The sequence below is a fragment of the Ailuropoda melanoleuca genome, chromosome 2, assembly GCF_002007445.2.
Source record: "Ailuropoda melanoleuca isolate Jingjing chromosome 2, ASM200744v2, whole genome shotgun sequence".
Lineage (NCBI taxonomy): Eukaryota > Metazoa > Chordata > Mammalia > Carnivora > Ursidae > Ailuropoda > Ailuropoda melanoleuca.
This window is the reverse complement of record NC_048219.1, coordinates 113538795-113553570: the sequence shown is the minus strand read 5'-3', so window position 1 is coordinate 113553570 and position 14776 is coordinate 113538795. Positions and strand designations below refer to the sequence as shown.

The 14776-nt window shown below is 33.8% G+C and overlaps 1 protein-coding gene across 1 annotated transcript in view; it reads left to right on the top strand.

The window, feature by feature from the left end:
- Positions 1 to 14776, top strand: part of LRP1B (LDL receptor related protein 1B) — a 1837899-nt gene that overhangs the window by 668151 nt on the left and 1154972 nt on the right. The window contains exon 3 of the mRNA XM_034642051.1: positions 9424 to 9561. Coding sequence (XP_034497942.1) covers positions 9424 to 9561 — 138 coding nt within the window. The remainder of the gene's footprint in view (positions 1 to 9423; positions 9562 to 14776) is intronic.

The following is a 14776-nucleotide window of genomic DNA, read 5'->3' as shown; positions in this document are numbered from 1 at the left end:
GGCACAACTGTCCTGGTTGATGAACGCTTCTATTTTGATTCTGAACAACTGCTACCCGGTGCCCTCCTGAAACCTCTCAAATAATCCCAAGCTCCTTCAGTCCAGAGTGGACGAAGAGGCCATCCTAGCATACCTCAGTAGACTGCCATGCTGCCATTCTCTCTTCCTGTCTCTTTCCCCCTGGTCAAATGGGCCCGGATACCTGGAACTGGTGAGGGTCCAACAGCAAGAAATCCTGGATCATGCACAGATAGCCAAGACTCCCTCAAGTTGCCTTCTTAAGGCTCCTTGTAGAAGCAAGAGCCTGTACAGTGTATTTTACCTGTTGTTAAGTAGCGAGGGATCACCCCTGATTATAAGAGCTTTTTAAATATTGACATAATGTGGCTTCACAGCCTTGACTGCTCACATAATTTTCTTACATTTTCCTCAAGATCCTTATGTAATCTACTTCACAAGGAGAGAGAGAAACAGGCAGAAATACATATATGGCTTCATTGCCATATTTGTTTCTTTGTTACAGGGAATTGAGATTATAGCACAATATCACAGGTTAGTAAAGAAACCAGTGTTTGAAGATATAAGAGACCTGAATTCAAAAAATGGCATCAGGACTCTGTGACCTTGAAGAAGGTATTTAACCTCTGCAATCTTCAATTTCTTCATGTATGTAATAGTAATTATAGTACCTAATTCATAATGTTCTTGTAAGGATTTAATAAGATAATGAACATTATATGCTTACCACAGTACCTGGAACATAGGAAGTACTCAATAAACAGCAATTATCCTACTAATATAATGCTACTTTTACAGAGTGCAATAACGAACACTTTGGTTTCATTAAAGGTGCATCATAAAATTATTTTCAGAGTTAACATTTTGAATGGCATAAAATTAAATTTTGAAGAGTATATTTTATCAATAACATTCCACTTTTGGTCTGAAATATACAATATATACATTCTACTAAGGATTTAATACTGTTATACTTAAGAATATCTGTATCATTCTAATGCTTTTTAAATTTGGTTCTTCAACATTCTATCATCCTCTCAAGTGTAAATTGGCTTCTATAAAAATTATTGTGTTTTGCAACATGGTTCTTCCAGTGAAAGACATTTTAACTATACATGCTCTAACTGGTCCTTCTCACTGTAAAATCATTGTATGCTAATCAGGTCCCCCAAACAATCGTTTATTTGTTTTTACATACAGCAAATAATCCCTTTTTTGAAATGTGATGGAGTGATTCAAGGCATATGTGCATTTTTTTTCTCTTTTCCATTTTTCTCTTATCCACTCAGTTCAAGTAAATGTCAAGCTTTTTATCTAAACGAAATAATGAATGAATAATTCCTATTAAATAACATATTTGGATAAATGTACCAGTGGGATCAGAAAATATCTTTTTACTCAATGTCTATATATATCATAGGGGATCTGGGTTGTTTGACCAAGGGTCATGGAGCACACTTCTCTCTAAATCAGAAAGATAGTTTTCTTTTTAAGTCAGTATGTATAATTTAATGTTGTCTTGAATGAGCAATATAAAAAAAAAAAACAAGGAAAAACTCTTGTTCTTCAGTTTTTGTAGAGCTGTTTTCATCTTATCTTCATTGTGGTGAAGAAATAATTGGATAAGAAATGATGCTTGTCATCTAGTGGATCCTCAAAATAGCTCTTCTCATTCATTCATTCTTTTTTTCTTCTTATTTATTCTTAATCTGAGAACAAGGAAATACAGACGTTATGCTTACTAGTTTTCTTATGTATTTAGTTATCAAATGTTGGCATTGTTATTTACTGGGTTTTTTTGGGGGGGGTGGGAGTAAATAATGTCTTTTAAGAGTTTTGGTAACAATTTATATTTGTAGAATTCCCTTGACTTTTGTCTATCATCACTTATGACAAATACCACCAAAATCCTTTCTTCCATTAATTACCTGATACCAACCTGCCTTTGATTTTTAAGCCATGCTTGGGGACATGAATCTAACCTTTTATTATCTTAGCCTCTATAAGAAGAGACTGGAAAAATTTTTTTCTTTTTCTTTTTAAATATATATGTCAAAAAATCCAAAACTTTAGGGTGGCAATAGTATGTTTCTGTGTGCAGAATTTGGATCAGAAGCAATCTCTAACACATTTGTGGAATCAAAGAAGAAATGACTCTCAGCTGTCCTGACATGTGAATGAGCCTGTTAACTGCTCCCACTCATTGTCCCTTTATTGCGATAAGACCCCTTTTCTCTGGGGGATGTATGGAACTATCTGATTTTGGCTTGTTTTTTTCCTGTCAGGCATTAATCTTTTAACATGCTTCTTACCATGGAGTCATCTCTGCTTCAAATTGAGTAGGCTTCCCACACTGCCCTGCACTTCAGAACTGTAATCAGTTAGTCATCACTGGGTTACCAAGTAGCCCCAGAGAACAAGAGGAAAAAGCATTAGCTTTAAAGATGAAACACTTATCCTCTGTTCTGTATTTCAGAAGAGAGATATTCCCAAATGGAACATTTTATCTTCTGCTTTCTAAGTTATTTTATCTGCAAATTGGGTAAATCTTTTCCTCCCAGGAGTTTTAAGATATGACTAGAATATGCATTTTACTTCTTGAGGAATCAGTAGGATTTCTGTAAACTGAAGAAAGAAAGCATCTTCTTTCTGGTTCGTTGATTACATATGTACTCATTCATTTACAAAGAGAGGTGAGAGCCAACTTTACAAGTAAACAAAATTGTCAGCAAGAAGTATGATATGAGTACCAATCAATGAAGTGCCCCTTTTCCTCAAACAAAATACTTTTTTCATTTTTTACAAAGAGACTGAAATTCTAATCTTTGGAGTTAATCTATTGTTTCTGTAAGAATCTTGTTTAAATGCAAATACATTACCTGTCAGAGCACCTTGTTTATGAAGTTAGCTAGCAAAGAACAGGGCTCTAAGAAATTAAAAGAACAAACAAACAAACATACAAGTGTATTTTAACTGAGGTGGAGGGAGGGGAAAAGGACCCTGTAGACCTTCTGAAAGAGAAGGTGGTGGGGATATCCCGGGAAAGGTGATTGAGTAATCAAGGAACTTGTGAGGAACACATACATGGAGAGAAATAAAGAAACACTGAAAACACCTAAATTGCACTTAATTTTTTTTTAAAGCCATCAAAGCTGAGTTCCCTCCATTAGCACTGGGTTTAGTGAATAGCAATACTGCACTGACAGTCCCTCATGAAACAATGATTTCATTTATTTTCTTATCTATTTGCCAGTAAATAGAAGGTCAGAAAACAAGACAGCCCATTGGGCAGAAAAACATTTTTTTTTCCAAAGTTATAATTAATGGCAGCAATACCGTAGCCAAGTCCATATAATATTTTCCGTTTGTCAATTTTAGCTATATTCTAAATGTTTACAAATTCAGCGCAGGGGAATATTATGACAACCTACTTTTGTTGGATTCAGATGCAGACAGTGAGTTAAACTGATAAAAACCACTTGATAGATATATTCTAAAGTTAGCAGAACACACACACACACACACACACACAGAAAGAGACAGAGTGAGAGAGAGCTGTTTTAACATTATTTCTAGATGTCATCCAGAAAGTTTTCAGTATGAATCTTAACTAACCATCCATGTATTCATATGCATAATAGCAAACACAGTGGTAACTTTGGTCATAGCAGAATTGCTTTAATATGGCATAGTTTTCCTTAGGTGACCAGGCAAGCTTTTCACATATTAAATACATAAATCAAGCTCATGTTAGATGCAGGGAATTTTCCTACACCGAGACTTCTGAAGAGTTAAGGACTAAAGAAAAAGACTTTTTACACCTTGGAACAACTTATCAAAGCTGCAAAATTTCCTTCCCCAGGGCCTTTAAAAAATAGGACAGCTTGTCAGAACTGGCTTAAGGGTAGTGCAACTGGACTAAATCAATCACCTTTACATCTTTTCCAGTTCCTGATTTTTCACAGCATCCATTTGAAATATATAAACACACAAGCCATTACTGGAATCTATATTACACAGAAATTATTTAATTTGAGTAAGTTACTATTAGATTGAGTGCACATGTATCTTTAAGAGTTCTTATTCATATTCCTGTATCCTCAAGTGTTGGCCTATAGATTACTCTAACAAATGATATCAGTTAATATTGTTTTATTTAAAAGTTGAAACTCATAAATCCAATTTTAATTTTCCTTGAAATACTATAAATTTCTTTTATTTCTTCCATTTAAATTATCAGTTTGTCAGTTGAAGTAGTTCACATTCAAAAGTCAATTNGCAAAAGTAAATTATGCTTGAAAATAACAGAATCTTATGAAATACACGGTTCTGGGAAAGTTATATTACTTTTGTAAAGGTATAATGTGATCTAATGTTATGTTTAATAATATATATATATATGTGTGTATATATATATGGTATTTAATGTGTGTACATGATATACTAATTTCCCCAAACAATATAGAAAAATAATGTGGTCCACATACTTTACAGTTTTCATAAGAGGCTGTAACTATTCTGATTTCTCAGCTGTGAGAATTACAACCGATGTTATAATGCAATATTTGCATACACTTAATTGCATAGGAATTCCCCTTAAAAGATGATGGTTTGTAATATTTCCAAGAAACTGGATCTGATTGTGTGGAAAAGTATTCTTAAAAAAATGAAGAAAATATTGGAATAGAAATGATTAAGTATTTGTAATCAGGTTAAGAGCATCCCAGAAATCTTAATATATTACTTAAAGTGACACTAAAAATTTGTTTAAAAAAAAATAAAATAATTCTAGGGGCGCCTGGGTGGCACAGTGGTTAAGCATCTGCCTTCGGCTCAGGGCGTGATCCTGGCGTTATGGGATCGAGCCCCACATCAGGCTCCTCTATGAGCCTGCTTCTTCCTCTCCCACTCCCCCTGCTTGTGTTCCCTCTCTCGCTGGCTGTCTCCATCGCTGTCGAATAAATAAATAAAATCTTTAAAAAAAAATAAAATAAAATAATTCTAGGAAAGTTAATTTTTAAGGCAGTTTTCACAAATTCTTAGAAATCGTGATCTCTTCAATTTAATAAATAGGAAATCTCCACAAGATTCAATATTCAGAAGCTAAATATTGTAAAATATCCTACCAACAGAAATAGTCCTATATTCCTCCTTGTGCGTGTGTGTGTGTATTGTACATATTATATATGTGTGTGTGTGTGTATTGTACATATGTATGTGTGTGTGTGTGTGTGCATGTGTATATTTTTAAATCAGCATTAGGCTTTCCTCGAAGTTGAGGAAAAAAAGGTAACTTCTAGCACATAGAAGAAAGTGGGAATTTGCCAGGAGTTAAAATGCACTGAACATTCATTCAACAATTGTAAATTGAGTCGGGCAAGGTACTACATGTGTGTTTTTCAGGCAGAGATAGAGGGAAGTTCATCAAAGAGTGTGTGTGAAGTGCATGCAAGTGTGCTCTTGGAATAGCTAAGTAACAGTAACAACAGTAACAGTGGAACCGGAGTATAAAAGGCCTGAGAAATAATGGCAGAATGTGTGTCTATGAGAGGAATTCTGGTCAGGTTTTGAAGGATCCTGCTTGCCTCTGGCTTCCCTGTTAGTGGGATCATGGAGACCTTGGGGAAAAGCAGCTCAGCAGTGTTGGGAGAAGGGAGTGAGAAGGGAGTGGGAATACACAGTAAGATGTTTATATAAAAATAATCTAAACATTCAAAAAAACATACAGATGAGTCACATTGTCCTTGCATTATCCTAGAAAACTTGTTTATAAAATGAGGTTCAGTTTAAAAAATGAAGCCTAATTTAACTAATTGAGTAAGGCTTATAAAAAATTTAAAAATATAAATACTATTTTCCTGTGTTTCTATTTTTTAAATCCTTCTAATGATAGAGTTTCTCTTACGAATAATTAATTACTATATTTCAAATTCTGCTACCTTGTTCAGGTCACCTAAAATTAGATTTGAGGAACTGGAAATGTTCTGACTATGCCTTACTGAAAACTGAAGTGATAATCTAAGACTACCATGCTTGTTAAAAGTTTGAAGCATGTTTGCACTATTTTGAAATTCCTCACATGCGTCCCTGTCATCCCATTCCTTCTCTCAGATCCCCCAAATCCTAATGATTTAGTAACTAAAGAGTTAATTCCAGATATGTCAGGTAGCTTCTAACTCTGCTGCTTGCTATGTCCAGATTATGATTTCTGCTTATAAAATATTTTGAATGTCAGGGGTTTTTGTGAGATGAATCATTTAATGAAGCATTGACATGTTCTTAGGAATTCATGTAGTCTCTGTGATCACATTCTTCTCCCTGTCACACAGATCAGTGGGCAGAAGTGGTGATCCAGTTGAATCTTTTCTTCATTTACTTCTGTGTAATTTGCAAATATTGTCATTGTTTTAATGTGTTTTGATATGACGATTTAGGAGGGACTGGTTAAGGTCCAATCCATCAAGCCATGTACCAGCTGTCTTACCAGTTACCCAGCAGTCACGGAAGCCAAGAAAAGAGTGTATTAAAGATGCGGAAAACTATAGTCTCTAGTCTCTAAAGAAACTACTTAACTCTTTCTTTCATCCAAACAAATTTCTTTTTTTTTTAATCCCTACATGTTATCACTAGGAAGAATCTAATAGTTTTGTATACTGCCTCTGAGAAATTGAAACATTTTTTTTCTGTTTTCTCAAAATTTGTTTCTGAACAAGAGATGTGCATTTCACTCCCTCTATCATGTTAATCAGTTTCCTGACAATCTTAAGAATGCCAAGNAGTTGCCTGACAATCTTAAGAATGCCAAGAAAAACCCCCCAAAAACCCCACAACTTTGATTTGAACCAACACATGTATTACTTTAAAAAAAATCTTGCTTTTAAAAAGAATTCCTGAGTCATCTTGCCTCTATAAAGTTTCTAAAGTCTCCCAGGTTTGAAGTGTTCTTCCTATAGGCTATTTTTGGAATTTTTACAGAGAGATCTAAATATATCTGGCCTAAACACTACTCTGACATTCATGCAAGGATATATATATTCTCAAATTTCTAAGAATCAGCCAATTAATTTTCAAAGGAACTGCATTGGTCATAGAAATTTACAGCTTTTCAAAACTAGTTTCTATTTTTCAATTTTATTTTTAAAGTGAATTTATGTTAATCTTATAAATATAAGATTTAATACTAGAAACTTGGCAAAAAGAGTTTCACTTACTTTTATCCTTATAATTTGGATTTAAATTTGTGTATTTGTATTTTAATTTATGGAAATGTATATTTTAAAACATATTGATACTCAAGTTACAGAAACATGTTACAATAAAGAGTTGTGCATTTGGAGCGATAGGTATTGGACAAAATTAATTGCCTTGTATGCCAGTAATTGTATAAATATACATGAAAAAAAATACCAGGAAACCAGTTAGTGTCAATACTTCATCTAGTGAAACTGTATCATAACAATTTATTTATATCCCCCAAATACCAAATGTTGAAAGCTTTTTAGCATCAAACAAAATCACATATACCTATCTTTCAATTTGATAGGATATTTCAAAACATATCTTACCTTACTTTTGGCAACTTCAGCTTTTTTGGAGGGAGGGGGCTTACGATATAAAATGAAGTTATGTGATATAAGTTTTTATGGAAAGGCAGGGGCGCCTGGGTGGTTCAGTTGGTTAAGCTTCTGCCTTTGGCTCAGGTCATGATCCCAGAGTCGAAGGATGAAGTCGTATCTCCCTCTGCCTGCTGCTCCCCCTGCTTTTGCTCTCTCTCTGACAATAAATAAAATCTTTAAAAAAAAATATTTACAAAACGGCAACTCGCCATCTTGGAACATTCTTTACTTACCTATGATAACAGCAAACACTAGTGGGTGCCTGGGTGGCTCAGTCGGTTAAGCGTGGTGATCCCGGAGTCCTGAGATGAGTCCCATGTTGGGCTCCCTGCTCAGTGGGGAGTCTGCTTCTCCCTCTGCCCTTCACCCTACTTGTGGTGTCTCTCACTTGCTCTCTCGCTCAAATTAATAAATAAAATCTTAAAAACAAACAAACACACATGAGTGTTTGCTGGGAAAGATACAAAAAGCTTTTGATATAATCCCTACAACAACCTGGTGAATCACAGAAAAGGTACATAATTTGTTCAACTTATTGCTTATAAGTGATGGGACCAAGAATCTGGCTCCAGAGTCTTTTAACAACTCCACTCTGCTGCATTTATTTACATGATTAACACATGTTGAATTCCTATTCTGAGCCCACATCTCACAAAAAAGCTCACAAAGCTCAGTGCTTTGCCATCAATAACTTTTGACATTCACAACAAGCCTACAAGGTAAACTCAGTTGATAGTTTTATTTACACATGAGAAAATTAATGCTTAGTTGATTTAATAAATTAATGTCCCATGGGTATTAACATAGCTGTGATTAAATTCTGCGTGTGCCTGATTGTAGAATCTGGGCTCTTGTAATAATCAGTGTCAGATTAACATGCGATTGTAGTCATATGGCATGAATGAACTTTGGATTTAGGAGAGCTGGGCAAGATTAGGAATCACTGCATGGGGAATTTGGAGAGCACCTATTGAAGAAGTCTAGATAGGATATGGGAATAAGGAACCTGAACTCTAGATATAGCAATGTACACTTTGGATTTTGGATAACAATTTGGAATTGGTGAGCTTCAAGAAAAGACTTGGTATTCCAACCTAAGCATATCTTTAAAAATACAAAGGGTGATCATATAATGTACTGTTATCATCAGTAGGAGAACTCAGTGAGTACACTGTGCTCATTATCACCTCCCCACACCTTAGTAAATTCTGCCATATTATAATTGCTCAGTAAAGATTTTTTTAAACAAACAAAAATCCATGTATAAATAAGGATATAACTAGCTGTTCTTAATAAAGAACAGATTAAAAATGAAATATTTTTTATATTGACACAACTTCATTTAAATTCCACTAAAATATTTTTGTTCATGTTACCTGATTCAATTCTAACAAGAGCTCTGCCAAGGAGTTGCCACTCTCCATATTTCACAATTGAGGAAATTGAGACATACAGGGTTTAAGTACCTACTGGCCCACTTAATCTAAAAGTAAGAGGCAGATCGATGACTCAAACCAACCGTCAGATTTTAAATCTATGCCACTTAAAGTTTGAAAAGAATATTTTTGTCTTTAATGTATTATTTGAAAAAAAAAAGCATACTATTTTATATCCTATGCAGTTTTCAAAATTAGGTTTTTAATCACGTAAGCTAATTGGGACATCCCTGACAGTCAAAGCTGCCCTCTGGTAGTCATTTTCTATGGTTTTGTTTTGTAAAATAAGGCTAGATATTTCTTGTGCTTAATGGTTTTAAAGCCAAACTAACCCATTTTTATATTTTTTTCAGGTCCCGAAGAGGTAGAAATCAAGTGCCCCTTGAATCACGTTGCTTGCCTTGGTGCCAACAAATGTATCCATTTATCCCAACTGTGCAATGGTGTCTTGGACTGCTCAGACGGGTATGATGAAGGACTGCATTGTCAGGGTGAGTCCGTTTGTGGAACAATGCAACCACACTATTAAATTTTTCACAGTGTAATGAAAATTCAAAAAGAACCTATAACCTGCCTTTTCTTTCAACCATAACCATATCAGTTATTGAGAAAGCAAGAATTTTATTGCCAGAAATACTCAATATGCATTTCAAACCTGTAACTGTTGTGCTTTATTGAAAAATGCCATTAGAAAAAGAAATACATTTAGACTTTGACTCTGGACTCTGAAACAATTACATATTTCACAGAAAATAGTACTTTTGAGAAAAAGACAAATGAGAAGTCTTTGTCACAGGAGATTAATACCATACAGTGTCATAAGTTTATTTCTCTGAACCTTTGCTTAACAAAGACTATGTGAAGTAAAACCTCTGCAAGCCAATGTTTTAGCATGATGTATTCACAGAAATGTTTCCTTAACGTACAATTCCATGACGTTGTGCCTACTTTCTTATAATTGTCTTTCTTTTTAAAAAATCAACACCTATGTTCTACAGTGGTCATGATTTTACCTATATATTAACGATGGGAGGGAGAAATAATTAAAATCTAAAAGTTAAAAAAAAAAGTTAACCAGAACTGGCACATTCTAATAAAACTGGTTGGAGAGAGGAAATGAAATGTGAAAAAAAAAAAAAAAGAGAGAAATTTGAGGATTGAGGTAAGGACCCAAATCTGGAAACAGAATCAAGATATCAGTCAACTAAATTTGGCTCCAAGATGAAGCCCAGAAAGAAACCACTGAATCAAATTCTCTCAGTCAAATTCCCACCAGCTGAGTATAACACAAAGGATATTTATTGAAGCTGAGCAGTTAAAGAGTAAGTAACCTATCCTTTGTGTTGAGGTCAGTAAGACAATAAGGAATAGAAAGAACTATAGAAAACCGGAGATGCGTGCCTGGTCCCTGACGAGATTCACACAAACTAATCGCTGCCATGTGCAAAAAGGTCATAGGTTACCAAAAGTTCCAGTTTTTCAGGAGGAGCTCCATAACTGTATGTGCTTACATTGTTCAATGTCAGCTACTCCTTTTTAAAACATTGTGTGGCCAAGAATGCACAGACCAAACAAAACCTGTCTGGAGTCCTGTCAGGGCTTACTGGCTTCTAGTTGCCTACTACTGGGCTGAATGAAGAAACTGGATTCAACACCAGAGATGGAGAGATACACTGGATAAAAGAGTAAATCTTAGAAAGGTAGTCCAAGGTGGTAAGGCTGTTGAGAGATGGTAGAACATCTGGGTCACTGGGTCTTTTCCCTCTTTCAGAAGGGAATTACTCTGGCTCTGTGGACAGATTCAGACTGAGAAGTTAAAGGTACTCCTTCTTTGGCTGAGTTTCATTTCTTACTGTGAATTCTGGCAGGGTCACAGAAGGAGCCAGAAGATTCTCAGTTTTAGTTATTAACACATGCATAATAATAATTAATGAGATTTTTTTTTATTCAAAGACATTTTGACATGTATTTTTTTTGTATAATTGGATATTTAAAAGAAGGATATTAACAGAAAAAAAAGTATAGTATGGAATTATGAAGTGATAGGAGTCAAAGAGTTTAATTTTCTTTTCAGAAATTAATTATATTTTTCTAGAGCCTAATTCTATCCACTTCAGTTATAATCCAGCCTTCTTATTACATTAAGAAAAAAAAAAGTTTTGGATAGACATGTGACTGAGCTAAAAGAGTGAAATCATCACAATGCCAAATACTTCTTCAGAATGGTTACACAGATTAGAATATCTCAAACATATTTCAGTGCTGTGAATCATAGGAAAATATATCTGAGTTCTCCAGTAAGATTTAGAGTTTTGATCTAATAGATGAAGGAATATGTGAATAGTAAACCAGGGGATTCATATAAATACAAAGTATTGGAATAAAAATAAAATGGTGTTAAATTTATCTTGATCTTTGAAAACCTCAGTGAATATTTCAGACTGAGATACATTTAGAGTATATAATTGTTTATGCTTCAATCTTTTTTCCTGTTCTAGTTCAGGTTTCTAACTGCTCCAACTTTCATATCTTTGTCACTAGTGATGAACTTTTTCATTTATTTTTTTAGTGGCAGTCTGATTGTATAACTTTAGCCCTTTAAGTATCTCTAAATTTCACCAAATGTAGTGTTTTAAAATGCCCAAGTAATTTATTATGACCTGAGGTGGACTTAGAAATAACGAGAAGTATATTTGGTTCTATGCTTGCTATTTGCCTTACTAGAGGGTATATCTTCAACCTTTCTCCTAATTTTACATCACACCCAATGAAAAATTGTTTTCTGTTGAGTTAATTAGGCACCAGCCTGTCAAGTTTCTAAAGAACTTTGTCATCTATAGACATATAATAAAGAAAGAAACCAGATTAATTCAAACATTGCATTGATTTTTAGAGATGCTTTTCTCTTGTAGAACAATTCTGCCTGAATCACTTTCTTTGTCTAAATCCATTTCTCTTTTTGTTGTGTTCTAAGCACATACTCCAATTTAACTAATTATACGTGAAACCCAAAGACATGATTCAAAGATGCATATGTCTTCTTCTTTTTTTTTTCTTCTTTCTAATAAAGGATCCAAAGTACATCTGGTAGTATATTTGTATCCTTTATGAAAATTGATAAGGAGAAAACTTTAACATTTTGGAGGTGATAGTCTGGTCTTGGTAATGCTTTTGTATCAACTGGATTGTTTTCTGAAAGTTCCCTAGAAAAAAATCAATTTCTTCCTAGTGAGGATAATGAAAAGATATCTATTATTAATGATTTTCTATAACACTGATATTTTAATCTCCATAATTTAGCTCCATTTGAAGAAAGAAAAATGGATTTTTGTATATGGGTGTACTTATATATAGGAATGTGCTTGTAAAAATTTTACAATAAGAATGTTCAAAATCACCACATTGTATTTTAGAAAACTTTATCTCTTCCTACATAGTATTTCATATTGGTAATAATATCACCATATCGAAATTGCATGCGCAATAAAACACATTCTATACAGTAAAAGGCTTCTCAGTACAGGATATTTCCACAAAAATCCTCACAGCCATTCAAAGAAGTGAACAAATTCAACTAATGGATCGACTGAACTGTATCAAAACACTATTTTAAAATTTGACATTCTTGAGGTAATTCATTATGTTAACATTTAAAGTGGCTGAGAACAAGAAAGGCCTATTTTTAAAATTCACAATCCTGGTTAGAGAAGATTTGCAGTGCAAAATAACCAAACATTTCAACGTACAAGGGAACCACGGTTTCTGTGACGTTGTCAGCTCTCACTCTATTAGAAGAATATGGAAACCCTTCATGTTAGTGCAAAAAGAGATTCTGTCTTCTGTGTCTCAAGATTATGTGATCTACATGATTGTTTTCCAGCAAACATCACAATGTCCTTTTAAATTTGAGGAGATAAAGTGTGTGAAGAGTTTACTAAAATTAATTAGGGAATGAAACTCTCTGACATCTGAAAAGCTCACCACCCAAACATACAAACATATGCACACACAAACACACATACTATTCTTTTCTGATTTCTCTCTTCTATTCTGAATGCCTTCCTACATAATTCTGAGTGTATAATATGTTAATTGGTTTATTTGACATGAAACATAAAGAATAATAATATTCTTATGTATCACCTAGCTCCTTAAATAATGCATATTCAGAATTCTTAAAATTCCATTTGAATTTTTTACTTTACTTGTCAGTTGGAATATAATTTTCCTAATATGTGCAATTACAATTTTCTCCACCCACCCACAATCTATTCTAATGTATTTATTTTAGATTCCAGTAATTCTAATGTATTTATTCTAATGTATTTTAGATAGTGATTTATATTTAAAAATTTATGTGGCTTTTTTTTTTCTTTCATGTTACTATTCACAAAAATAAAGTCTTAGGAGAAAGTGCTAAAATATCCTGGAAATAATTTACAAATTAGAGCTTTCTCAAAATGGACCAAAGTAAAATAGCAAACTTTATTATATGTAATGTCTCACCACAGGACAATTAGTAATCCTTAAAACTTCTGTTTAAATCTCATATATATTCCAAATACACAGAAATTAGTCCAGATCAATTAATTCAATGCAATAATTGATTTGAGAGAATTGAACATAATAAATTTAAAGTATTAAGAATTAAAAAATTAAAAATGAAGTATTAAGAATTAATCCTTAGCTCAAATATTCAGGATGCCAGTTTTCATTCTTTCAGAAAAGAAATATTTTATGTTCTGGTGATGTTTTAAGTTAGTCATTACAACACTGATTTCAGACGGATGTGAGATTGGCTTGTGTAGCTAGCAGGAAGGAAGGAAGGAAAGAAAGAGGTTGGTGAAGCTGATGCAAAAGACAAGTTTGGAGTGCTTCATTGCTTTTATTTTCACTTTATTGTATCAATGAATCTTGTCCTATTCCCATTTTAAATGTTCCCACCGAAAAATATTGCCAGTCTCTTTTCTAAATTAAAATGAGCTTATCATGCCCAAGAAGGGAATTTCAGTATGCAGAATCCAAAAGCAAGGTATGGAGAAGAGGTACAATTGCAAGCAATGTTAAAGGAAGTGTATCTGTCCACAACATAAAGCTTAAAGCACATGGAGAGAAAGAAACTTTGCCAGTGTGTTTTCAAGTCACTTGAAACATCAATAAGCCCAGAGCTAAAAAACAAACAGCTGTAATTACCCAAGAGGACCTGGGTTTGTGTGCTCAGACCACTTTTGATTATTGAAGTTCCTGCAACTTAAAAGTAGGTCCTGCTATATTCTTTTCTTTGTCTTGAGTGGTGCTAAGGTGATCGAATAGTCTCAAATCTGTCTCAAACGTAAACATTTTCTCTCAAAGCGATTAGCTTCAGTAATTGAGTTACTTTAGTGAAAGCCTATGACCCTTACCACTGGTTGATTTCAGGGCCAAATTAATGCTTTTTAGAAGCAAAGCTACAATTCTTAAGAAGAATAGGTCTTCTAGAAGTGTATCATCCTTTTGCAAGGCTATTATAGACATCGTTTATATTGACAAATGACACCTATGTGAAAATTAGGTAGTGTACCTGAAGACTATTCTAAGTATGCATATATACACACACAGAGACATATGTTGTTGCACAAGGTATCTGACTTCTTAACACTGATTTGTTAGCAGTGATTGCTAAACTGATCTTGCTCAAGAGACTTGGAGTTAAAATTCAATCGTTTG